Raw genomic sequence first — 27938 nt, 5'->3', positions numbered from 1 at the left:
CCACAAAACCAGCTGGAAGTTGCAAGGCTTCTGAATTCTTAATTGCCTGTTTCTATGTTTACTTTCACTATTTCTTAAATTAAGGCACCTTTACTATTTTTAGCTCGAACGGGTTAAGCTGTTTTGCTCTGACTTCTAAATATTTCATGCAAACTACCTCTAGGTGTTGTCAAAATTTCTATTTTTACCGGAAGAATATCACTTTTGAGCTGGAAATTTCCATTTGCCGTGAATTTCCTGCTATTGAAATGCAGCTTCGTTTTAAATGACGACTTCGATAGTTTCCCTTCGACCGAGTTATTCGTAGTGAACTTCGTAAACCTTCGCCCGCTACTTCTAAAAAATAAACATCTTATCATTAGGTTTACCAATTTAGACCACAAGAAAAACATAAACCATCTGAATCTAGTTTAGTCATGAGAAGTGAGACCTAAATATGCTTTTTCTCTGGGTTTCCATTTGTCATGAATGAATAACCTCGAAAAAATTAGAATTCGTGGAAATAAGTTCTTTGCAGTCAACGAGCTGTAAATGTGTAGAAGGAAGCAGAAAATCAAGAATTAAAATAAAAAAACCTCTTCGATTTCTCTCTCAGCTTCTACTGTGTAAATTTTAACCAAATCCTTGGAACTATTGAGACTTAATAAGACAGAAAAGCATGTATGCATGGCACCGATGAAAAGAAAACGAAGAGAAAAACTCCTCTTCTAAGAAATGCAAATTTGTGTAGTTCAGTCGAGAGGGACCAGTGAAGGATCTCTGCTGAGAAAGTGTGAGTCAGCGGCGTTTCACTTAAGAGAATGTGAAAGCGAGGCTCTAAAACACATGGCGGATTTTTGCGGATTCGAATCCTATACCGTGAGATGGGCTGTAAATGCTCAAATTTTTGTCGACGAACTCGGAATGAACCAAAGAAAACTACAGAATCGAGATTAAGGGGACTGGTAGTGGGAGAAATGATGAAAGAAATCAAGAGTCAGGTTCAGAGCTCGAAGAGCGCCAACCTTTAACCGTATGCTGCGGAAGATCAAGAAGCGATGAACAAAAAGGAAACGAGGGACTTACTCAAGTCGGAATAAATGAAAGAAAAGTTGCTGAACGAGCTTCTACTCATGCTCCTGCTTGGGAAAAGGTTTCGGTCTCAAGGACCACCCATGGGAGAGTATTGTTGCTGTTTTGGAAAAAAGATTAATGCGGGGACTACAACAGTTTGCAATTGAGCAGCCCAGACGGGATAGCAACACTCTTGTTAGAGTGAACTCTTTGGGTTTTAATTCTAGTGTTGAAAAAGGTCGAGGGAGAGAATCCAAAGCGTATTTTTAGTGTTAAACGCGTGAGGGAAAAAGGATTTGTGGATTACGGAGAGGAGAAAATAGATATTAACACAGCCATCTGTGGAGCTTTTAGAGTCCTGATAAAGGCATTGCGGGATCAATTCTGTGCTGTGAAGGATTGTAGCACACAGAGAAGAACATGGCCCATTTGCTGAGCTAGGAGACCATTGTTTCAGTCAGATGGAGCGTGAGCAAAAAAAACTTTTGGACAATGGTAATGTCTACCAAAGTGACCGTTACATCAAGCAAAGATTCCTAAGATGCCCCAAAACGACTCCCTACTTAATTAATAACAATACCTTGCAGGAGGAATCATGGAATTTGCAGTACTTTCGTTCTGATAAAGCAGATAATGCTGGAGTAAAGAGGATCTTATCTGTTGTACCGTTTTAGAGAATGGGTAAGTCTCAATCTGGAGAAAATTGTAAGCTTGAGAAACCCCATGTAGAATGTCTGAAACATGGCATTGCTGCAAGGTAAGGGAACGGCAGTTGGTGTGGCAGCTAACACAATATTTCTTAAGTGAAGTTTGGTTTCCCAAAATGAAATATTAGCATAGTGGACCCAGGCTCCAAGCTCAACAATGAGCTTTCAGTCCAGCATTTAGTGTACTCTTCTTTACATGAAAGCATATTTTAAACTTCCTAATTAGGTGATTCTTAATTAATGTGAGCAACAGATGAATAGCTCAAAACACAATGTTTCTTCCCTTCTTTAATTTGAAAGCCATTAGCTTTGTACCAGAGGAATACCCATTTGTAAGCATACTTTTTCCACCAGCCGTAACAGATATTTTGGAAATGTAGTTCTAAATCTCTTGATAGATGATTGCACTGTGGCCTATGCCACCAAACAACTCCCTTTGGAAATCTACCAATTGTTGATTATTTCCTTGTTTGCTGGAAATCATATTTAGTGCAAAGATCTAATGTCTAACTTTTCTTTCACTTCTATAGACTTGATATACTTGCTATCCAAGAGATTGGTGACACTAATGCTTTGATTAAGGTAAAATAGGAATGTTTTTGTGAGGAAAAAATATATTTAAATTACAGAGATGGAGGGAGTGTTGATCTGTGATGCTTAAACTTTCATTTTCGTCTGCAGATCAAAGATGAACTGAACAGCCCAACAAGTGAAACTGTAAAGACCTTGAAAGCTGTTGAACAGCACTGGGAATGTTGCATTTCAGATATTTCAGGCAAAATGTTTCGGGTACTGCAAATTTTCTTGTAGGCTGTCATAACCTTTACACAAATATTTTGGTCTACCAATGTTTGAACAAACAGGGTACAGGAAAAATGTACCATGAGTGTTCACTTGACAAATCTCTTTTCCAAAAAATGGAATGTTTATAACAGAAGTTTTTGAGCAAAGAGATATGTTGTGAACAGCAAAATTGATAGTCCTAGATGATGTGACAAGGGTCAGAATCCTGTGAGGAAGTTGTTGATAGTTAAGGGAAATTCTCTCAGCAGGTGTGAATCTGTAATGGATGTCATTGACTAGCTTTTTTTTTGTTTTTATTTGCTAATGAACGTATTGAGAGACAGAATTCTTGTGTTTTTTTAGCAACATCAGTCTGATAATTCTGCCTTTGAGCTTTACTTAAATTTTCTTTTCAGTTTCATACTCTGTGACACTCTCATAAGTGTTACCTAGATAAAGAATTGAAGGCACCTTTTGATGTGAAAATATTATCAGTTCTTTTTGTGTAAGTAAAAACATGATTTCAAGTGCAAGTTGGTGTTGATCAGCACAAGTAAATTTGTCAAAGACAACAAAAATTTGCACAAGCTGGTGAGGCAAGTGCAATTTGTGGTCTTTGAAAAACCACAAATTGCTATTTAGTATTAGACATAGTGGCTATTCCTCATAGGAATTTTTTCTTTGTCCCACGCTCGTAACAAGACGAAAAACATCTTTCTCTAAGGGTATATTGTTTTGATATGCTGTCCTTTTCTCTGGACTGGTTAGCAGAGAAATACGTTACAACTTGGGGGAACTATCGTTCAGATTAAGGGAGACGTTGGCTAAAATATTGTTACACTTTACCTTGTTTACCATGTCCTCAACAAAAATATCACTTTTCTGCGTGGTCATTGTCCCATTAACGAATAGGTTTTCTTTCTCACTGTCATCTGTAGGAGAGAAAAACATGATGGTTCTTGGAGATTTTAACCTTGGACCAGATCTAGATATGGAAGGTAAAAGTTTAATTTAGTCTCTGATGTTAAACTGTTTCCTTTAACCGATTACCTCCTAACATCAGTATGCATATTCTCCTTGCTACTCCCCAGACATTTCCAAGGGCTTTTATAAGGAGAATGTGTTCAATAATCAAGAGCTTCTTTAGTTGGTGATCATCTCATTCATTCTCATGACCTTAATGTTTGATTCAGGGGTGATGTTTTAAGGAGAAATTAGATGCTAATCACTCTTAGGGGACAAAGGGTTAACGTGTATTTTGTCCATTTGCTGCGCCTCACGTGCCACTTTTTTTGTTCTTAACTCGTTTTGACGTCATCTGTGATATGCTACTGAACATGCCCGGTAACATAGAGTTCTTTCGTTAACTTGGTGTGGTTCCTCTGATATCACTGTCAACGTGTTGAATTTTACTAATATGTAAGTCTTACTTTTTTGGCAGAATTTGATGCCATGCGGGAAGGCGGGCTTGCTAATTTGATTTCAGCGTCCACTTTCACCAACATAAGCACCAAAAACATGGAAGGATCCAAGAATTATGATAAAATCTGGATCAGCAAGCATGCTAAATCAAACCATTTTACTGGGAAGTCAGGTAATGTCGTCATATTGCGATGTGAACACCAGTCTAACCCTTTCGTTTCCCAAGTTTAAAGAGAAAATTATCCTTAACTATCTATTTCATGTATCTCTTTGTCGGCTTGTCACTGTTGAGAAATTTGTTGTTACGTCTAGAGAGTAGAGGTGGCAGTTTGGTTGTTTTCACTTTGAGTTCTCGTTGGCTTTTGGAGATTGTTTTTTCTTCTGGTTGGTCCGTTGTGATTACTTTGGTATTAGTTTCACGACAAAATCGAAAGGCCCTCTGGAATCGACCTTTGTTTGAGTTAGTCTAATGTCAGCCCCTTCTTTCGTAAAGTAATCCTTTGCATGAGAAAGAAAAGATCAGCGGAAAAAAAAAACGTCTCAGAGCTTACACGCGATGACTCGCGTGATGGAGAGATATTACCTGTAGTCTTTAGTGAAGGCGGAAGCAATCTAGGTCTGTCTTTCTTTTTGCGTTCTTTTTAGGAGTGATCAGGGAGCGTCTCACCCACCCCTCCATACCTGATGGTCGGTGGAACTGGAATGGTGTCGTCTCCGATCATTGTCCGGTTTGGGCCGAGTTCTATTGCGATCGAGATTTCGACGACACCGAAGGCCTTGTGAGTGTCGAGGACATCGCTATTGATGGAAAGGAAATTATCGACTAATGCGAATTATATTATCAGAAAAAAAACTGCAATGTAAGATAGACTTTTTAAAATTTAATATACTACGAAAGATGGAACAACAAGATCGGAGTTCCTGTGTTTAAATGAACGCCACACAAACGCACAACTGATCGGTTACTCTGCCTCTAAGGTGCAAAGTAACTTAAAGGCATAGTAACTGACGAGATCACATAATTCACTAGCGTCTTGCGCACTGCTATGGTCAGTAGTATCGAAAGAAGCGTGTTTTACAAAGCAGAATAGGGAAGCGTGAAATTTCTTTTCCACCAAGTAACATGTAATGTTTCCAGTATCGGCTAGGTCTCCTGTATCTTACTTTACCTGTTTATCTTCTTCATTTATGAACTCTTGATATTTTAAGGTAGCCTGATAACAACCTTCAACTGGCAGGATAACAGTACCACGAAAAATATTAACAAATGACTTTTTTAACATTATGATTGACGTTCTCATACAAAGCGAGATAAACATGACGAAAATCGCGCTGATCTTTTGAAGTTTACTGCCACGAATTCCGTTTCCTTTGTATTTTTTTCCTCTGAGTGTTCCTTTTTAATTGTTTCCATGGTTTTCAGTTATTTTTATGCCATATTCATCTTAGCTCAGCGAACAGTTACTCTACTTGTACCTTGTTAACATACAATCGAATAAAACGAATGACCCTGGTAACGAGGTGTCCGTTTCTTTACGGTTTCTTTACGGTTTCTTCAGCTCTCGGAGTGGATCTAGGAATATTTGGTTGGAGGGTTCTCAACTAGCTCACACCTTCCCCACCCACCCCTTTCCCTTGTCATTAGTGGCAACGCAAGAAGAGGAAGCAAGTTGAGCAGTGGTATGCGATCATGTTATTGCAAGAGTTTTATCGTCAGACAAGTAGTAAAAAAAAAACTGCAGGGTCCGTCATTTGCTGGTGAAAAGCAAAGCTAGTGATTTGTTTTATCGAGCTACGACACTCAAGATTTCAGACTATCATATCTGATTTATTTAGCTTTCCGCGGAATGGTTGGTGATGATCAGAAGCTATCTTGCTTCACTAGCTTTCAGTAGCTATAAGTAAACTTCCAATACTCTTGATAAACCATAAATAGCATGATTGACTAATTAGCAACAAAACGCAAATTGTGTCTACCGCAGGGTGCGACAACATTAATTAGAATTCATAACCGATAAAGCAGCAAATTGAGGGAGACCTCGTACTTCCTAGAGAAGTATGGGTTGAGATATAGGCCAAAAATTTCTCACCGAGCATAGCATGACAAAACTCACTTTTCTGAGTTCAGATCTGCAAATTTCAACTTTCACGCAGAATTTTTTGAAGATTAAGGATATGGAGGATGTATCTTCAATTTGCACCTACAGTAAAGGAGGTTGAGAAGGAAAAAGGGAAAGTTATGATTTTTTCTCACGATCACCACTTTTTGACGGAATAAATTATTGAGTAACCGGAAGTTTAGTGTAGTGCGTTAAATGAGCGCTGGCGAAGGAGCAAAACGTAATTGGATTGACACGTTGAATGCAACGTGGAACAAACAGAAAAAAAAACAAAAACAAATGAAGAAAACACGATTGAAAATTCACAGCTGATTTAACTAAATTTTCAGCTTTTCTTCTTTATTTGTCACTTATTGACACATCGACAAGAAACCCGCGATGATAAATGTTAAGGAATTGACATTCGACTGGTTCGAATCGGCGATAAGTCCTTGTTGTCGAGGGTTCGCGTCAGCAAACGTCAAATTACAGTAGAAGTATGCTGGAAATTTAGGGGAGACCGATTTTGTTTCGAGCTCAAGCGAGGTTCGAGTCAATAGAGGGTTCGCGGAGTAATCAGAATGAGGAGAGGATGAACCCTGGATAAATAAAGCCATGCCGTGAATTGGATGTTCACGTTATATAAATAGTTGGTGAATTGACCGTTTGTCCACAGCTGAGCACATGAATTTGACTCAAGGAATGATCCAAGAGTTGATTTTTTATACGCGGTTTTAAGAAATTTTAAAAAGTTCACGTGTTCATTCCAGTGGCATAATTTGAGTGACTTAGGAGATCAAACGAGGTTGATGTTTTGTTGATTATTTTCACAGATAATTCACAGCACTTCAATATACTAGACACCGAAGTACTATGCAAGCCGTAAACTTATTTAAAGTGTGTCATCTTCCCGATTTGGATTTGTTGCTGGTGCCACTGCCAGCGTGGCGAATAAATTACACGCTAATTATCGCACCTCCTGAAAAAAGTGCCGGTTTTCGAGTGGTTCATGAGGGCAAAAACGGGTACTCTTAGACAAAAATAAATAGACCAGAGTACAGTTTGTAGAATTAACTAGACCACCTGACCAAAGTATAGTTTGTAGAATCTATGAATCCTGATGCCACGCAATCATCTCCGGTGAAAAACCGGATGAATCTTCCTTGAAAAGAGCGGTGAAATAACAAGACGTATTGTATCGTGATTGGCTTACTACCTCGTTTCCAGTCTTCAACTCGAGACGGCCAATGCCGAAATCAATCATGGCGCCGGTGCGGATGACTGTGTCTTTGGGAATAATTCTTCTATTAGGATGTCATTTGGCTTATTCTCTACCTGATACCGACTCACCAAAACGCGAACAATCTGATAAAATCATTGATTCAAATAATCCTTCTGTAAGGAAGGAAGAGCATGACAATGAAGTAGACGAACAAAGTAAGTTGAGCTGATTCAACAGGCGTTCTGCTGCACAGGTCATACATTACGGTTTGAGCTGGTATTGTTGTTGGTTACGCGGACTTTGATCATTCTGGCAATTTGTATTTTTCATTCAAACATCAGGTAATCAAGTGCCCAAAGCCCCTGAGAAGCATACCCAGCGATCCAATGCTCCTGCTAACTCTGACGGTGAAGTAGACCAAAGAGGTACCTAAAATCTTCCGCTCAGGAGATTTGTCTGAAATTTGTTATAGAGTCGTGGAACATCGTTAAACATGACCTCTTATGTCGAAATTGGACTAATACCGCCTAATTTGATCCGCCTGAGCATAAGTTTAGAAGTATTTGCTTTTATTTTCAATGGAGGTATTTTTTTTCTCTTTGTTACATCGGACTATAGAGAGAAAAGCGGGCAAAATCACAAGTAATATTTGCTGTTCGAGTCGACTGCGATCGTGGTTCGAAGTCTACCCAGCAGTTAACATGAACCTCTTCTTCTGGCATGACATTCTCAGTCTGTTATGTCCATTCATGGAGACCGCTTTCTTTTCTCGCTTTAACAGTTTCAGCCCGCCTATCTATATGTACATAATAACATAATTCTTTTCTTTGTAAATTGAACAGGCTTGAATGACTATCGAACAGCTGTTTCTTGTGCTAGCATTTCGTTTCCAGGATGGTGAATCGCTTCTTAAGCTCTACATGTGTTCTAAGTTTATTTACGATTAAGGGTTTCCATGATTCCTGGTTTGTTTTATTTTCCTGTTCTTTCGATATCATTCGAGCTTTCAGTCTACTTTTGTATACCGTATTCTTCTTATCGTATAATTTGTGTTGTGGCCACTAGCTGTAGAGATCCTAAGGCAAGTTAATACGTTACAAGTTTGTTCGTACTTTTGCTTGATTTTAATTTCATTTTTCAGCCCGCAAATTCTAGTTAGGATGTCTTTAAAATTGACGAGGCGCTTCCTTTTAGTTTGCATCGAAACGGCTGAGTACTCTTTAAATGACTGTTGTTCAAATAGTTTTCTGAATCCTTTATTGTCAGATTTCGACAAAACAATCAGTAAATGCTACCTGTGCCTTTTTGATAGAAATAGCAGTTTTCAACCTCGTTTTTTTTTTTGGAAAACCAATAAGACGTTTGAAATGTATGTCAAATTTGTATTGAAAGACATTTGTCTTAGAATTCATATGACAACTAAAAACCAACCAGGTTTTCATATTATAATGGTTTGGAATCATTAGATTTTCACTTGTTATAGTACCAATTTTTTAAATTTACATCCTGTAAAAGTTACAGGTATTAAATGATTAAGGAAAAAAAAAACCACAAATACCAATCAAACAATTTCAGAGGTCCTGAGCCATACCCTTGCCTACCCATCTCTATCTATAGACAATTATTATTGTAATAGCCAGCTAAAAAAAAAAAGAAAGAAAAACTGAAATGGTTCAAAATCTTCCTACCACAACTTTTTAACTTTTGAACCTTCAAAACGCACTTTCACAAGATCTGCAAAATGATTGGTCATAGGGTAACTGCACTTTCAAGAATGCATCTATCTACAATTGCAGAGTTGTTTTCTGATATGGGTAACCCTATGAGAGACCATCATGTAATTTCTCCTTACAGAAATACTTCTGAGTTGTTCATTGAGATCATAAAAAAGATTGTCAACCTAAGCATCTTTGATTGTTAAACAAATTCTCCTTGTCAGTACTGAAGGAAATGGATAGAAAAGAGTATGGAGAATATGGAAACTGATGTTAGAGTTTAAAGGGTTAAATACAATGATAATTGTACTGACCTGGTTCTTGAAAATATTAGCATTCACTTCCTCCCTGACATGTTTAGATCGGCTGTGATTGAACCTTCAGTTCAGATTTTAACTACATTTTCTACATCTTAGGTTATTCTCTGATTCTATTATAACCATTCATTTTTTGAAATCATGCATCGCAAAAATGAAAGGAAACAGTTTTGTGTTACCCCAAAGTTTTTTTTTTTTTTTTGGGAGGGGGGGGAGGGGGGCTATAATAAAAGATTAGAGATTTTTATTCTACTTTTGCATGGATTACACACCCATGTTCAAAGATGCTTCTTAATTTCTGAAGACATTCTGAAGCTTCATTCATATGCAAATACTAATATTTTTACACACTAACCCAAATAAGGAAGCATTAGAAGTGATTGACATGTGGTGGTTACTTCTACTGACAAAATCCAAACAGAAAACAAAATGTAAAAAAAACTAAAAAATAATTGCAAGCATTCCATATCACTGAATTTCACCATTTTGTACCACATCTCTCATTGTGGCTGATGCTCATAAACAGCATTCTTAAGATTTTGTTACTTGCAGCTTTGTTAATGAGGGAAAAAAAAGCAATAAAAATGACACCCCAAAATGTTGCAGTTCAACAGAGGTGTGCTCAAAATTCCATTAACAAAAAACAGTTATGTTTGTTTCTGAAACAATTTCTAACAATGCCTGCCCGTTGTCCTATCTGTGTCAACAAATTTTAAGCTTGAGAACATTTTAAGCATCTAGTGAGTTCCAGCTTCCTTTAATGAAAATTATATGCTTGTTTTGACATTGATTCAAACATGTTAAATGACATTGAACTATTTACCCATGTTTGTTACATGCAGCTTCTGTTAGCAAAAAATTAAATCCCAGAAAAAAAATTGGATACTAAATTTAAAAGTAAGCAGAGTTGTTAATTTGCAATTTTAGGCAATGTCCCATTTAAGTGTTTCTCAGTTACTGATATATCCCATATAACAAACTATTGTGGAAATCCAAAATAACAAATAAAAGTATTGTCCTAAATTGTTGTTTTAGATAAATCAAGGGAAGAGAAAAGACCAGATGGAAAAATTAGATTTTCCGGAGGAAGTCAGAAGATTGGTGGTGATGAGTCACCATGCGCTGACGATATCAGCCGACTTTGTCCACAAATTCCTAAGGGAAACAACTTTGGTCTTCTGGTTTGTCTACAGGAGAAAGCAATGGTATGGTTTTCTTACACACCCTAGGCTATAATAGAGGGGAGGGGTGAGTGAAGGAGGCTTGTAAGCAGAATGAAAGAAAAACCTAAAAAAAATCATAGAGGAAGCAACAGGAGTGTTGATCGACTGAATTAAGTTGTTTATGAATAAAAGTGGTAGGCTTCTAAAGAGACTGTGTTGCTGCGTCAGTGCAAGGTATTACAAGATAAGTTGGTTTTAGCAAATGATTTAACTCTTTAATTCCAGATCCAATTTGTAATTCTCCTTACCTTCAACCATATAATTCTTATAATGTCAATTCAGAGAATTTAGTATTGGATCTACTAATTATCCCCAAATTGATCTTTTTCTTTATTTTCATCACTTATCTGGTTGTTATTGTATAGATATTGTAAGGATAAATTCTGTCTAGGTCACCATTGTTGTTTAAGAGTTAGTAATATAAATTGGCCACCATTTAGTGTCTCCAAAGCTGATGTATTCAAGCCATAGCCCTTTGTCAAAGGATATGACATGATAAACGATATCACCTAGTTGATAAAACCAAATAATTTAGTAAGTTTTTTTAATTTTTTGTTTGTAGGGAACTTTTTAAAATCAATATGATTGTTATGATAAATTAATTTAATTTCCATACTTGGAACAAAATCAAAAGTAAAATCAGGAATCCAACAAAGTTAAATCTACACAATACTTTAGATCATTTAGGAGTAATTTTGGATGTTAGTGACATATATCTTTGGTTCACTGTAGGAAGATGACTTGTCCTCAGATTGCCATCATGTAAGTTGATTGATATGTCTTTCTAAGGGTACTCTGTAAATTTCTGCCATCTTGAATACTAGTTGTTCTTTAAATTCCAGTGAGTCTCTACCTTTAAACCTTGGTTAATGCAAAGTCTTCACATGCCTTAACTGTTGTTGCTGATCATGAGCAGGTTTGAGATAAATTGATTCGACTCAGCTGCAACAAAATATTTTGCATATTGTTTGAATTGTGTTGAAAAAGGAGGTGTACACCGGTGAGATATACAGTGGATGCAATTGTTCTCATGGAGAGAACAAAATGTGATGTTTACAGAACTTGTTGCCACACAAGTCTTCTTCTTTTTTGGCAGAGCAGCAATGTTTGTAATGTTGTCTTAAGTCTGTCTGTAGTTCTAAATGAATCAGCTCTTTAAAACAATTTTTCATTTATTTATTTTTGAAGATGCTTTGGGAATTTAAAAGAAAATTCTCTAAAGATGAAAAGTTTGAACAGACAGTGAAAACTAGATTTTGTGTGGAGGACTTGAAAAAGGTAAATTCAGTTTGTTACCATTTTCTAACAGTTTGCATGTGGATGCTCCTTTAAAACATTAGTAATGTGTTTCTTTAAACTGTTGTTGAAATATTTTGCTAAATTATTATATAAACATCAAATAGATTCCATGTTTCCATGGTTTGCACAGTAACAGATCAAAATGTGGTAAGATCATTGGTGACACACTTGGCTGCTCCTCACATGCTACTTTTTTTTTGGTACAATATCTCGATGTCATCTGTGATCAATTACTGACAGATGCAGGGCAACATGGAATCTGTCTGTTAAGTAAACAACCCTGATAAAGATACTAAGTTTGTGGTTATTTTTGATAGTGTTCCAAGTTGTTGATTTTTTTCCTCAAATGTCCATTTTCCAAGGACACATTCATCACTATGGTTGTTTTAAAAGAAAAGTTACAAATGAAAATAAATTCAAAGAAGGTTGGAAAGAATAAGTTTTCTAGAAGGGTTTTCCAAAGGCTTCTGAAGGTTTTCAAAATAAATAGGAAACAAGTCAAGCAAAATTTGCTTTTCAGCTTGAAATTCTCATTAGCACATATCAAACTAATGAAACCATGATAATTGGTGATCTGCCACTTGATCTGTGGACAGATGTCTAGAGAGCTTTTACCCTTTCCAGGAGTTACTTTACTGATGCTTGTATGTTATATTACTTCATGTGCTACAACTCTTATTTGTTCGTATTAAATGTTCCAGTTCCAAGACTGTCAGAAACCAGGAGAGATTGTTGCGTGTTTGTTGGAAAACAGGCAGAATCTTACAGTTCCATCCTGCAAACATATGATGACTAAAATGCAGGCCATTTTCTTCAGTGATTTCCGACTGATCTCGCACTTTTTGGAGGATTGTTCACCAGATGTGAACAAATATAAGTGTGGCAGAATTCCATCAGAGCAGGAGGATGAGGTTTGTAATTTATCCATTAATCATTTGACAAGGAGATTGGCTGAGAATGGAATTCTTTCCGAGGAATACATGGCAATGATGGTACTCACTAGTGGCACATCAGTTACAAGAAGGCCCAACTCAACCTGTGTCAATAATTTTTTACAGAAAATTTTTGAAATAAAGAAAGATTTATTTTGAAAAAATGATAAAAAAAAACTTTATCACTTAAAATTTTTAAGGAATTATCTTTATATTTGTCTCAGGATATCCACTCCCAAAATGATGTGTTAGAATGTCTTGAGGAACACCAAGATGACTTATCACAAGCATGTCAGAAGCAGATATATCGTCTTGCTGAACTGTCTTCAGATGACTACCATCTTGATCGACCCTTATATTATGCCTGTAAAGATGACAGGGAGAGGTTTTGTGTTGATGTCCCATCAGGGGAGGGGAGAGTGTACAAATGCTTGAAGAAACACAAGTTAGAGGAACAAATGAGTGATGAGGTACGTGGTGTTCTGAACAATAAGATAACCTCATTACCAACTGGTGTGTTTGCAAGTTGTTGTGCCTAAGGTTTGTTGTTACAAGGCAAAGTGATATTAACAAGAGCACATAGTACTGATAGTAGGTATTTTTTTTGGCGTAAGCCAGGCACAGTCACATTGCTGCCATCAGTTAATGCCCCAGTTGCAAATGGAGGCTAGGTGCCCTGGGGGCTTAGGGTCTGCTACCCCAAGGCACTAGAATACTTGACTTTGGATCAGAGTAGTTTAGAGAAGGATTGTTGTTGCTTGAAGTGATTGATGTTTTTACAATCTGAAAGAAACTGATCATCAGAGTTAATTTACCAGATTCTTGGTGGGATGTTAAAGTGGCAGTCACTGATACAGAAATGAAAACCAGTCCTTTTCAGGACTACTCGCATTGCGGTGTAGTGTCCTAAGAAATATTTTTCAATCTTTCATGATACTGCACTCCTGATTTAAGTGAGTCCAGATGAAACTTTCAAGCAATAATTTCTTAAGCGTTTTGGTAGTTTCTTTCCTCAAATTATTTTATGTCACATCCTGAACTGCATTAATTTGTTTTTGTTTTTATCCCATAGTGTAAAGATAAGTTGACAGAGAGACAAAAGTTAGAAGCTAAGGATGCTAAGGTGAGACATCCATACCAGTAATTTCCAAGTTTGGGAAGTGCTTTTCCAATCTAATTTATTCAACCCTTTAGTGTTAACTGCCTAGTGAGAGCACTGCCATAAAATCTTAATTTTTCTCATCTTAAGGGGAAAAGGAAATTGTGTGAAACTATTTGGAGATTTGAAACATTTATAGGAAGGGAAGTCTATTTTGGTTTAAATTACTTGGAGTTTTGGGAAAAGAATTAAGAAGTCAGATTATTCTGTGTGCAAGCAAGAAGAGTGAGTGGAAGATGAACTGCTCATATTAAAAGTGAGGTGGGCACTGTGCAGTCCAAAGCAAAGCAAAGGGGTAAAACTTGAAAGAGCAGAGAAGAAATTCCCGTCCAGTTGCAGCCTTGAAGCTTGCAATCATAGACCTTTAGAATTTGTGTTTGGGCAATAAATCTGCTGAAAAAAATTGATCTGTAACTTACAGTACCGACCCCTAACTTGGTATGTAAGAGATATGTTTCTGCTGTTGCAATATTATAACTGATGAGAGGGATCTTTTTCTTCTTTGAAGGCCAACTATCCACTGATGAAGAATTGCTTGAAGTACTATACAGAATTTAGGGAAAAATATGAATGTGAAAGAGGAAGCACAAAACATGGAGCCATGGCAAACATTCTGATATGTTTGGAGAAAGCTATACAAAATGGTAATGATTACCACATAGATTATGTAAATTATTTATTTCTTTAAATGTTTATGACTTTACAGGAATAAAACTGAGCAGGTAAAAAAAATTTTGGCATTATTATGTGTTAATATTTTATCAAAGTATGACTTCCTTGTTGCCAAGGAGATTGTTACTCCCTCTGTCAATACATTTCAGCCTATCTAAATATTATATTTGCTGAATAATTTTACACTGGAATTGCAGATGAAAAAGTGGGTGGCAAATGCCAGGCAGAATTATTTGATCTGCGACAACAGTTGATGACAGATTACTCCCTCAATCCTGAGATTGTTGCTAAATGTGACATGGAAATCAGAGACAGCTGTCAGAAAGAGGCAACAGTGAAGGAGGGAAAGACAATTGACTGCTTAATGGCCTTAGCAGAGGAACATGAAGGGGATGATAGTAAGATCAGACCACAATGCTTCGCAGCAGTAAGTATCAAACTGTACATGAAGTGGGGTGAAGATTTTGTTAGTTGAAAAAGGGCCTTAACCCTAATAACTCCTGGTTCAAATTTGTCATTCTCCTTACTGTCAACCATAAAATTCTAATGATGTTAGTTCAGAGAATCTCGTATTGGACCAACTTATTATTCCCAAATTGATATTTTCTTGATTCTTATCACTCATTTGGTTGATATGGTATTGATATTGTGAGGAGAAATCCTCTCTTGGTCACTAATATGCTCCCAAAAAAGAAGGGAGAAAACTAAATGTAACATTTAAGCCTGACAGTTTACTCACTTGGCTTTCAAAAGTGGCAGCTAAATCACATGGTCAAAGAATGACTAGTCCTATATGATGTTGTTGCATGTGAACAAGACTCTAGGATTTTCACAAAACTTTTTTTTTCACAATCTAAGCTAAATTTTTATTTCATTTGGTACCCCTTCTGCTTTGGAGGGCATCATACTCACTTAATTAAAAAAGCATTTTATTGATAGTGCACTTGCACTGCATGCATTATTTGTTGATTATTAATTAAGAAAGGATTATCAATCAGTTGTGTTGCATGACAGGTTGAGGAACTTTTAGAGGAAACTGGTGCAGGAAGTGATTACCGCATTGATCATACCTTGTACCAAGCATGTGAACCTGTTGTGCAGACTGTCTGTAAAGATAAGGGCAAAAAGGAAGGAGATGTTATGTGAGTATTGATGCAAGTTTTATAAGTGTAGAGCTCTCTTTAACAGAGATTCATAAAAACAAAAGCATTGTTATCACATCAAGAACTCACAATGTGAAGAAATAACCTGTGTTGGGCTCAGGAGAACATGATTTATCAGTGGAAGCCACCTTTGGTTTTTAATGTTGAATCAGATTAATGATATGGTTTGCAACTTTTCTTAAGACTTTCTTTAGCCAATGTAATGTTTTCAATTTGAGCAAAATTCATTTGCTCTGACTGGCACTTAAACTTACTAAATGAGCAGGATAGTGAGCTTAGAATTACATACATGTATTTTCTTTTCTCTTGCATTTTTTTGGAAGCTGTTTATTATTCCATGTGAGGCAGCATCAACAATCAAGTAGCATTGTTTAAAAAATTCTACTTTGCTAGTTGTTTCTCCAGATGTTACTTTGTACTCTATTGGTGTGTTTTTTGTACTCTACTTTGTGCAGTTGGGTAATAAGAGGTGAGACAGGCTGAGAAGAAGAGCAGTGTTAGGTTTTTTTTAAGGTCATCAAGCCTTCCCTGTTTTCAAGACTATATCCCACTCGTTATTTTTCATCAGTAATTTGTGAGTTGTTTTCCCATCTGTAGGGTTTTGTCTTGTCTGATGGAAAATCTTCACACAGACAACATGATACCAGAATGTGAGGTACAGCTGCTTCATCTGGAATTTTTCATTGCAAGAGACTTCAAGTAAGGGCAAACTATTAGTTCTATTTGATCTGTTGTTTACCAGAATTTTGTCTGGTATCCTTTGTGCATTTTGTTTACAAGTTTTGGGTTGTGATTGTTTCAGGCTCGATCCTGTGATGCAGAAAGCATGTCAGGGTGATGTCCAGAAAGTCTGTGGTGCTGATTCCCTTGAGGACCAAGACTCGCATCCAGTCAGCCTGATTTTGTCATGTCTTTATCGACATATTGTGCTGGATACAGACGTAAAGGTACGACCTTGATTTTTAGAAACCTACACACCAAGAATGGCAACACACAATATGGCATGTGTAATTGTTGTTATTATCACATAGGTTCAAGGAAAGGGTACACTATGATTGGTTGATACCTTTGAAGTGCATGGTGATACCAGATTGTTTTGCACTTTTTTGCAACATTTTTGTCTTAGTGTTGCCAGTTTTCACAACATAAATGTTTATTCAAATGCTGACAACAAATGTGTGAGTTGTTGGGCTATATATTACTGCCAGATGTTGCATAGTTTCAGATATCTAGAATAATATTTCTCCATTATTCAGGTCTCCCCCAAATGTGCTGCACATGTAGAACGAGCCATGCACCAAAGGGCTATGGATGTACGTCTGATGCCTGAAATACAAAGAGCTTGTGTGGTAGATCTTGGAAAACAGTGCAGTGATCAAGTTGAAAAAGGAGAGGTAAAGGTTACTAAGTTACATATCCCTCCAAATGAAAACTCTGTCAGTTATTCTTTATTCTTCTCCATTTTCTTACCAACTGTAGCTATTCCTCTTCCCATGGGGGTGAGAATCCTTCTGCCAGAGATCCCCTCCAGGCTCGGTTGACCACCTCCTTTTCTAGGTGTTCCCATATTCAGGCTCTGTCCCTCTGTCCTTCTTCCTCTTCACTGTCCTCAGCTATTTTCTTTGTTGTGCATCTCCTTCTGCACCCATTGAAGGTCCATGCAAGGGAATAAGTATTCTGTTTTAAACAGTTTACCATTGTTCACAATACTATCTGGTGAATTCTTCTAGTTTATGTAATACTGCTAACTTATAGGGTCTGGTTTTAGCTGATTGGAATCCTTTTGGGTTCAACAATTTGATCTCATGTACTCTTCCTTGTTCCCTATTGCTCACTCATTCTCCCATATATATTTTATGCTTTATCTTGTTTTATAGGAGATAGAGTGTTTGCAGGAGAAATTTGACAACCTCACTGCAACTTGCCAAAAAGCCATTAGTGATTTTACTGAGGAGGAGGGAGAGGTGTGTCTTGTTCTTTAATCTTTATCTCAAGCTACTGCATTAGACTAAAAAATAATATTAATGATAATGATAATAATAAGTTGTCTTGGTGAAGGGATTTTGAAGTAAACAGAAATGAGATTCCAGTGTAGTGTTAAGCCTACTTTCTTCAGGGCAGTGCTTAGAAGAGTAAGATGTCTCTGGACTCTATTTATAAGACTAGGCCTTTTTGAAGTGACTTTGAGAGCAGTGTATTAGAGATCCTTTGCCGAGGCAAAGATTGTAATGGTAAGCAGTCTGAAATAATGATCCTTTGGCTGATCATGTGAAGAATGCTTTTGTACTTGATAACAGGACTACAAACTGGACAGGGTTCTAGTGCGTGCTTGCTCTGGAATGGTGACAAAGTTTTGTGAGGTGGGTGGTAGTAAGTTTTCCAGTACAGTTTTATGTTTAGTTTTTAGTAATATTTTAAGAGGTAATTCCTATACACGGTGTACCTACCAGCATAAAGTTTTCTGGGTTAACCTATTCCCCTAAATTTAGAAAAACTTGTTTTATTTAATGACTACTTCTTGATTGTTGGTGTCATATTTCATGGCTGTTACCCCTGAGTTAGAATCATAAACTGAGTCAATATCACTGTTGTGTCTTGTTCAAATAGGATATTGTAACCCAAGGTAACACAGAAGGAGTCCTACCATGTTTAGTTGAACACAAAAATGATCAAGGAATGGATGAGAAGTGTTATACAGCCATTAACCACTGGCAACTGGTGAGTAAAAATGAGGTTTGTGGGGAAGAAAGCTTTAGGAGACTTCTGATGCACTACCTGCTTCCCCTCCCAAGGGGAAACACTCCATTAGAAGTTAGTATATTTATTATACCACACAAGTGAATTGTGCTTTTCGCACTTGATGGCTAGTTTGAAAGTAAATAGCAAGTTCTATTCACCTCTGGGCTGGCGATGCTACTAAATGGCACATCACTAGTTAAATTTCCAACCACATTTTTGTATATCAGAAGAAACAACTGAATTTTTGGTATCTGTGTTGTATATGTTAAAACAATTATTCACCCCAGTGTTGGCAAAAGTTGTGAATATTTATCTTGCAGCTTCACTGCACCTGAAATATCCACCACTATTTGCTTCCATTTCAGTGAATAATTATTAATCATTAAGAATTTTTTTCCAGGTAGCCCTTCAATTGCAATCTGAAAAAAGGCTCACATGTATGAAATTAAATACTCCAAAATATTCTTTTGAACCAAATTGCAACATGTGAATGGTTAAAAACACACTTTTTTTGCACCATATTTGATTGTGAGGTTTATTAGACATGCCAGAGAAAGGAACGTTGTCAAGAAAATGAATTACGAGAAATCTTTCAAGGATGCTTGTTATTTAATAATTGTCTTTTTATTCCAGCTGAAGGAAGTTGATATGCTATTGTTATATTTATTTTCATTTGTTCATTATTTTTTTAGGTTGAAATGAAAGACTTTCATTTTTCCCATGAATTCAAAAGAGCTTGCAAAGATGATGCAAGGACACACTGTAGGGAGGCAAAGAGCAAGTAAGCACAGATTTAAAAGAGGAAAGGGGAAACTGAAGTTGAACAAACAGCTGTATTGTGTATTCATTGAACAGGTGGCCTTGTGTGAAATTCGATATCGCTACATTTATTCATTTTATTTCTGGAGGTGTTCTTTTTTTTTTTATACGAGAGATGCAGTGCCTCATTGGCTTCGTACATGTAATGAATTTATTCCGTTTTCCGACTTACAACAAGTGGCTAAAGTGAATCCGACCAAGTTTAAACTAGAATTTCAGAGTTTGATCCATGAACGCAACGAGAACATACACCCCAAACAACTCCGGACGAGTACAACCACATCAAGTGGTCACGTGATTAACAAGCAACACGCCAATGTCAACTAAGGGGGGTCCCCTGAATTCTGCACTGTGTATTGGCTAACCCTTTACATCCTAATATTGGTATTCATATTCTCCACTTCTCTCTTAACATTTCTTATAATGGTACATTTTGTACTGTCAAGAAGAATCTGTGTAACAATCAAGAGCGTCTCAAATTAGTGATAATTTCCTTTTTTTCTCATGACCTTTACATTTGATTCAAGGGTGATAATGATTTTCTTTCCAGACATGACCTTGTTGTTTGTTTGAGTAAAAAGATCCGAGAGGCTGTTATTAGCGAAGAAGAACATGTCATTTCTGATACTTGTCGCAAACACTTGAAGATAGAGAAGGAGATTGAGGTAAGTTCACAGGATCAATATCAGTATCTGGGCAACTGCCTACCTACCCCTCCCTAGCTCTCCTCCAACCTTTTCCCTCTCGTTAACCCTTTAAACCCCAATATCAGTTTCAATATTCTCCATACTCATCTCTACATTTCTTTTGTTACTGACGATGAGAATTCGATTAACAATCAAAGCTTCTAGGGTTGGTGATCATTTCCTCAATTCTCATGATCCTAATTAATGATTTAGCAGTGTTACTATAGGGAGAAATTAGATGCTGGTCACTCTTAGGCTTAAAAGGGTAAGCAAGTTATTCTTTTTTAAGTCGAGCGATATTTTTCCATTTCAGTCGGAAAATGTCGAATTTGATCCTGTGATGATGGTGAAGTGCATGGCAGATATTGCAAGATTGTGTCACCAAGTTACATTTGGTCAAGCAAAGGTAAGCCTTAAAATACAGTGGTAATCTGTTTTGCTGAAACTCCTCTGTCTTAAGCACAAAATTGTCACGTAACTCACCCTATGCATCGAGAGAGTGAGGGAGCATGTTGAGTCATAATCTCAAATGACGGCTGTAAAGGAGGATGAACCTTCCTCCCCTTGTCGGGACCAGTAGGGAGGTATTGGAAATCTTTTATGAAATCATTATCTACGTCATTATATGCAAACAAAACCAAAAACGAAATCTATAAAGATAAGTGTTGTTGGTAAATTATTGATGATTGAGAGAGTTACCCTTCACATGAATCTACCCCTGGTTAGATACCCGCCTGTAAAGAGGCTCTTAGCGTGGTGTTCTCTTAGTTAAAGTTGATGTTGATGCGATGTTGAACAAATAGGAGACTTGAGTTACCTGAAGGAAACGAAAAGGATATGATGAGACTAATCTTTGAGGAAAAGCTTTCATTCAGCTTTACAAGATGTTCAGTATATCCCTGGTTGGAGAACAGCCCCACAGTTGAGAGGAAATGCGAAGGATTGAACGAAATTGCTTTTTATCGCGCTCTATTCTGCACAGTGATTTAAGATTTTATCTTCGTGCCCTATGCTGAGCTTGATTTTGTGGAAACTTTGTTGTCCACTCTGCATAGAAAGTGAATTGCTGATTTATGTGTATGTGGATGAGTAAAGGGCAAAATTATCACTCTTTAGTCCTCTTTCTTAGTTGATAGACTAGTGCAAAGAAAAAAGGGGTATAACAGAGTCATTAGTTGATCAACGTTCTTCTTACAGATGTTGGAGTGCCTCAAAGACAACCGCGAACAGTTATCTGACCAATGTAGAGAGACAGTGTTCAAGCGCGAGGCAAGTAGTTGTTAATCTTAACGTTGAAAAATGAAACTTTCTTTCGATCAGCCGTTTGGTTGTTTAAGCTAATTTTGATTGTGCCTTTATTATCCTTCTACTGCTATCATTGCTATCTCATTTGCTCGCATTTTCAAGAATTTTTCAACCAACAAATTGCAAAACTGAAAGCAATAACGACTTAGTCACTCCCGCCTTCTTGCTTCTCTGGCGGTGGTTTGCTTGTTTTTCTTTGAGTATCCATGTACTCCGATTCTATTTTGCTTTTAATTGACCATTGACCTTTAATAAGTTTCTTTTTTTTTAATTTCTATTCAGGAGGAAGAGTTTGAAGACCCCGAGTTGGACTACAAACTGAGAAAAACGTGTCGGAAGATGATCAAAGTACGCGCGTCGTTGTAATGTGTGTGTAATCGAAGTTAGAAACTAAACGAGACATGTCAGTCACTTGGAAATTCTCAATCCTGTGTATTCACTGCTAAGGGAATTCTCGGCTATTAAATTCGACTTTTGGAATAAACATTATAAAAGATGAGGAACCATCACAAGCTTTACTTCACATAAATACTTTTTTTTTTCGTAGCAGACAGAAAATTTCCATGCCTTATTTTAACAACCCTACTCGTTCGATGTTTTTCTTTTATCTAACAAAAGCCCAGTTCTCTCTTGAAAGGTTTATCACAGCAACAATCAAGCCCCTTTAAAACATCCCTGATTGTAGCTTTATGGTCATGTACCTAAACAATGAGTACACTGAGCCCAGTTGTTTTATTCGAATTTCAACCATTATATCATGTTAGTTCAAGAAATGTGTACTGTGGATTTACAGCCTCCTTAATGTTTGCGGGGATTTATTTCAGCTGTTTTGCGATGACGTCCAACCGTCTGAGTTATTTTCTTGCCTCAAAAAGTACAAGAATGAACCGGAAATGGAGCGCAGGTACTTTAAACGCCTTGCTGTTCACTTATTTGGTAGCTGACCCCTACAGCCACCTCTAGTGTGCTCATAAATACATCACGATGTGAACTTTATAGAAAAATTAAATACAGATTTGCGTTGGTGATTTGCAATTTTGGGTACAGTTTTAAATAATAAGCACAAGTTCTAGTTATGCCAAAGTGCAATGGAAATCCTTTAATTATATGTAGATAGTTTACAGTCACTTTTTACTACTTGTACAACTGTTACGGGACGATACGTAATATCAGTTAGAAAGTTAAACAGTTTAGCGTGAGTCTCACCCAAAATGGAAAACTTTGCTGCCACTGTTTTAGTGTTGCCAAGATTTTCCGACGTGAGCCCACAAAATTCGCGACAACGTCCAACCCTCGTTTTTTATCTCCTTCTTATAAATGTCAGTGAAGTTTCTTACACCTATAAACTAACGAATACTTATCTTACTTAAATGCAAAGTGTATTTATTTACTAAGCTCAACTTTTTCATTTGGTTTTAGCTGCCAGGATGTGATCACCAAAAGACAGATAAGGCAAACGAAAGGTGAATTATTTTTAGTGCAACATGTGTTCTTTATGCAAATGGTTGGAAGGTTATGGCGATTGTGGTCATGCGAGCTTGTCTGGGGGGAAATTTGAAAGGAGAGTCCGAGTGCTACGGCAACTGGATAGAATTTCGTTTTTTGTTTTTAATGTTTAATTGTCCCTTTTAGTTGTAGATCCTGGCACATTGCACGTAACTTTAATTGTACGCGAGCACTTAAAGAACACGCTACAGTACAATTACGTCTATGATCAAACTAAGTTGTCCGCAAGCGTTTTTTAAAGCGCTTTTCAAACCAAAGAAATTACTACTTCCCATGCAATAGAAGGAAGACATCACGAGCAGTCAATGGGAAGTCAAAGGAAAAACTCGCAAACAACTTTACACTTTAACTCCATGGGTGATCAAGACAGAATTTCTCCTTACAATATCAATGCAATCTCAAGCAGATCAGTGATAATAATAAAGTAAATTATGAATTAGGGAATCATTAGTTGATCTAATACCAAATTTTCCAAACTGGCATCATGAGAATTTTATGGCAGACGGTAAGGAGAATTCTTATCAGATCTTGGGAGTTGAAGGGTTATAGTGCGGGAGAACGCGGGCGAGCAAGACACCATTGGTTTTAATTTGAAATCTGATTGGTTGCATTAGTGGGGCGAGTTTCTTGAACCAATCACACAACAAAGTGAATCAAAACTTTCGACAGTCAAAACAAAATTGCTCGTCAAGCGAGGAAGCACGAAGCGAACGCACGTTCGCACTCGTGAAACTCCGCGCGGCTCCTTGATTTCGCTTGCGCTTTGGATGGACACTCAAAGCCACATTTCAGTAATTGTTGTGCATCAGCACGTCTAATGAAACTAAAAGAAAACAAGAAAACATACAGAAAACAAGAAAAAAGGTTGAGGATAAGTGGGAAAAGAAGTAACAAAGACTTTGTAACCTTGATGCACCGCGGCGAAGTAACGTGAGCTCTGTCTCTTCTTTCTTTCAGATGTGAGACTCGATCCACAGCTTGGTAAATTTTGCAAGTTAGACATCGGGAAATTTTGCAAGGAAATTCCTCGTGGTGAAGGGAAGATTGTGGAATGCCTGAAGAAAAGATATGAGGTTAGTGGCGATTTTTATGTGACAGTTTTGTTTGGTTTTTTGGTGTTTGTTCATTGTCAACCTGGTGTTAGGGATGGCCTCGTGGTTAGGTGTTTTAAACATAGTGTTAGGTTCAATATGCGGAAAGGAAAACCAACCCAAACTTTGGAATTGAAATCATTTAGATGAATTTCACGCTGGTAAATGTGAGTTGTTTTATTGGGAAAGATTGGGTTTCGATACGTTGATGACAAGTATTGTGTGCTGTTAAGAACATTTAACAAACGAAAGCGAGAGAAATGAGATTTGTGTGAAAAGAAATATTGAAGGTACGCAGATCAGCTGTTGGGCTTCAAGCAACAGTTAATCACCATGACCAATTATACGAACATTTTTTTCGCGTCCATTTGAGGCGAGTGTTTTCACTGTTCCTCAAACTCTATTGTATTAGACGCAGGCTGTCTAGTTTTCTCTTGAACGGATCTATCAGCAAGCAGATTTTTTTCCTTACGCATGATTACCAGCCACTGTTGGACAAATTAGTTTTTTCCTTCCTTTGTAACTGAACCTAAACGGTCTCCATTTTAATCAAATTTAGTAGAATTGTTTTTATACTGAGTGGACGTAGGTGATGAAAATTGATCATCACACGGATGTTCCTTGAGGCTTTTTTTGCCCCTTCCCCGTGTCAGTCTGCTCTCAAGTTCATAAATTCTTATTAATATTGACATCCTAGTCGTTGTCTGACGAGTGCATGGACTACATAACCAGGCTGATGCGTGAGGCAGCACGTGACTACAGATTGGATCCAAAGCTCTCAAAAGAGTGTACTGCTGATGTGAGTAGCTGTATGTCTGTGTCCAGGCGGGCTGGAGTAACGAACAGGGAGGGAGGGGAGGGTGAGATAGTTGGGTGAGGACCTCTTTGGGCTGGTACACTCGGGGAGGAAGAGGCTGGAAGTGGATAATGGGGAAGGGGGTAGAGTCAGGTATAAAAACCAAAGGAGATGAATGGATAGGAATCGAAGGGAAGGGAGGTTTTGTATGTGACAATCGAGGACTTCAAATGGAGAATATAAAGGAAAAACCTCAGGGGTCGGTTATTTGCTCGTGGTCTAACATTAAAGCATGGTGTTCCACAGTCAGTGGACATTAGGTTTTCCCTGTAAGTGGATCGATTTAATGAAATTAATGTTCTTTTCACTGTCAGTTTTCTGCCCTCTTGACACTATTTACAAAAATATATGTTCAGATAAAAGATTCGGCTAAATTGGTGATGGATTAGAACGCAGTTTTGTTGAACAACGGCTAAAGTTTGTTAAAATAATCACATTATAATCTGTCTTGAATCTAGGATTTTGAAGTTCAACTTATGTCTTGTGTTGAGTCGGTTGGCTTAGCTAACCCTTATCCAATAGTGCCAGGAAGTTAAATGGAGAACTGCTCGGAGAAGTGTCACAGTTTGTTCGTTAAAATCTAAGAGTGGTCTTCGAACTGGTTAAACTTGTCAAGACTACTACCTGTTAAGAATAGTCGTCGTTCTCATTGATAGTCTTCGGGAGTCTGTGGTTAATCAATTATGGTTGAAGTTCATTTTGCTCTTCATCGCAGAAGAGCATTTAGATCTATGATTATAGTGTTCTGTGTTGAAAAATAGCCGGGAAAATGTATTTTATTTGTCTCCTATTAGATTAAGAAGTTTTGTAGTGGTGTTCCGCCGTCTAACGTGGAAAACTGCCTCAAAGAACATTTAGGATCAGTTGGAAAAAAGGAATGTCGAGTGGTATGTAGTGGTTAAAGATTACTGAGACTATTTACGGCTTTTTGCCACAGCTGGAGATTCGATTGTTTTCGTATTTTATTTCCTGTTTTTTTTTGGCCGTCTTTGCATTAGACTACGTTTAGTATGTTTGTTTCCTTCCTCGAGGGGCCCTTCGCACAAACGCGTAACTGAGTTTCTCGTTGCTCTGTCTTTTTGTCCTCTTATCTTCTCTTCCCTGGAAGATGGATGCGCTGAAGCCATGTATTTTTTTCTTCATTGCCGCCATTAAAAAGTATACACGTTTATAAATTTCAGCAACTTTTCTGTGTAAGTAGCTGTATGTCTGTCAAGGTAGAATGGAGTGGTGAATAGGGAGGGAGGGCAGGGTGAGTCATTTGGGTAAGAAACTTCTTGCGCTGAATTTGCTCGAGGACAGTTATGGATACGTGAGCAAACAACTCAGTTACCTAGCCGCACACGCAATTCGATACCACAAAGCTATTTTCAAAAACAATTGTTTCATTTGTTATAGCTAAAATTAATGAATTAAGAATGCATTTTTGTCGTGCACCTTATTGTGTAAACTGATCGCCAAGAGATTCGTACAAAGAAAATTCGGACTCAACTCACAGGTGAACGGCCAGGTTGCTAAGCAATATTCAAAATGGTTGCATCCTTAGTCGAATTTCCAACGCATATGAATTGTTATACTTCACTACTGGTTAGGTTACACTCTAGAATCCACAATGTGGCCACTATGAAATATTCATGTTTACTTTTTTAATGGCGGAGTTGAAAAGTTAGGTGGTTTACTTCTCATCTAAAGCTTTCGTTCCTTTTCGAGTTAACTACAGTCAGCAGTCTCACTCGAGATGCTTTGTTAAATCAAAGTAAGTCTCTGATGACTACCTTTTCACATGTTGCTTTTTTTGCAGGAAATAGTTCGGAAGATGAGAGAAGGCCGCACAGATATACAATCTGACCCTGTGCTATTCAAGGCATGTGCAGTGGATGTCAAACGTCACTGTTCAGATATACTATTTGGACGAGGAAAAGGTACCAGTATAATAATGTGTAATAAACTTTGTTGTTAAATTTAAAAGTTGACGGCTGTTTCTATCGGTTAACCGGAGTGACGTTTCACGCGAGATGTAGGAGATGTCTGCAAACAACTTCTCAAGTGAATCAATACCCTGCCAGAGTGGTAGGGAACGCGGATTACTTTTACTGGAAAGTAGCGATGGGTTTACTTGTATAAGAAAATATTTATATTATTTTGATCAGTTAGAGTGCGTGCAATATACGAGTGATTTGATAAAAATTTTCTAAATTTATTATCTTATAACTTTACTACCTTGTTGTACAATATAGAGCTCTTTCATATTACATTACAGTTCTTATGTTGGTGTGCTGAGCCGACCTTCTGGGATATGAACTCTTTTTGCCTTGTCTTTTTTTCCCTCGTTTTCTTTGGTTCAGACGCATTAACATGACAGCCACTAACCATGTGAAAAGGCCCTCTTTTAAACTGATTTTTTTTCTCGTCTTTTATACAGTAATGAAGTGTCTCTTGGAGGCTCACGACTCAAAACGGGCACGCTTTGACAGGGAATGCCTGGCACATTTGACGAACAGAATAAAGATGTGGGAAGTAGCTGCTAGGGTACGAACTGATGAAACTACCGCTGAATATGCACTCACCAAACTATGAGGATAATCCTGCTTGGCTGATCTTACACTGCATGTAATTTTTCTGCTTTACATGCAATTCATTTTATAATCCCAATTTGTTCGATGTTTAGCTAAAACATGTCCTTTTTTTATCCCTCTCTCTCTTGATTCATTTTTGAAAGGACCAATATACTGGAAAGAGATTTGTAAGGTGTCCTTTTTAAAAAAATGCTTAAGAATTCCCGGATCAATATCAGTATCTGGGCAACTGCCCACCTACCTCTCCCCTAACCCAACATTAACCCTAACTTGTTATCAATTGACTGTTGTTGAGTTAGGGGAGGGGTAAGTGGGCAGTTGCTTAGAGAACTTCCTTGTGTTTACAGTCATCCTGTTTCAGAGGTTTTCATTTGTGAATCGCTCCTCTGATTACTCCTTGTTATTACCAGTATTAATTTGGACAAATTTGTTCCGCTTCGCCTTCCAAGAACTACTTCTTCGTCATTTTTGCAACTTGCTTAGCTCTTATTTTTGTTGGCGGACTTGTGTTCGGTCGACTTTCCAAGAGAATCAAAAGAGAGGTCAAGGATCGCTGAAGGAGGAACCACATGAGCCTATATCACTAACAAACGC

The 27938-nt window shown here is 37.4% G+C and overlaps 1 protein-coding gene and 1 pseudogene across 1 annotated transcript; both read left to right on the top strand.

Annotated features, from left to right (window-relative positions):
- Positions 1–1191: 1191 nt before the first annotated feature.
- On the top strand, positions 1192–5482 carry LOC131772406 (endonuclease/exonuclease/phosphatase family domain-containing protein 1-like; annotated as a pseudogene).
- A 1810-nt stretch (positions 5483–7292) lies between these two features.
- Positions 7293–27901, top strand: LOC136279380 (Golgi apparatus protein 1-like). Its single transcript, XM_066163054.1, has 30 exons — positions 7293–7501; positions 7628–7711; positions 10354–10523; positions 11274–11303; positions 11730–11819; positions 12542–12751; positions 12997–13242; positions 13845–13895; positions 14440–14575; positions 14801–15030; positions 15618–15745; positions 16364–16465; positions 16569–16713; positions 17023–17160; positions 17644–17730; positions 18064–18126; positions 18374–18484; positions 19198–19286; positions 19875–19989; positions 20324–20416; positions 21208–21279; positions 21598–21663; positions 22140–22219; positions 22735–22778; positions 23779–23894; positions 24610–24711; positions 25563–25655; positions 26570–26690; positions 27191–27335; positions 27772–27901. The coding sequence occupies exons 1-30, from the start codon at positions 7312–7314 to the stop codon at positions 27899–27901; spliced, it is 3477 nt and encodes a 1158-aa protein (XP_066019151.1). The 5' UTR covers positions 7293–7311.
- Positions 27902–27938: the final 37 nt, after the last annotated feature.

The sequence above is a fragment of the Pocillopora verrucosa genome, chromosome 3 (genome assembly GCF_036669915.1).
Source record: "Pocillopora verrucosa isolate sample1 chromosome 3, ASM3666991v2, whole genome shotgun sequence".
Classification (NCBI taxonomy): domain Eukaryota; kingdom Metazoa; phylum Cnidaria; class Anthozoa; order Scleractinia; family Pocilloporidae; genus Pocillopora; species Pocillopora verrucosa.
Note: the sequence above shows the minus strand (reverse complement) of the source record. Positions and strands in the feature narration are given on the sequence as shown.

Coding starts and splice junctions, on each gene's coding strand:
- LOC136279380 (XM_066163054.1), top strand. CDS start 7,312: ATGCCGAAATCAATCATGGCGCCGGTGCGGATGACTGTGTCTTTGGGA. Junction 17,731..18,063: donor TTACTGAGGAGGAGGGAGAG/GTGTGTCTTGTT, acceptor ACTTGATAACAG/GACTACAAACTGGACAGGGT. Junction 25,656..26,569: donor GAAAAAAGGAATGTCGAGTG/GTATGTAGTGGT, acceptor CTTTTTTTGCAG/GAAATAGTTCGGAAGATGAG.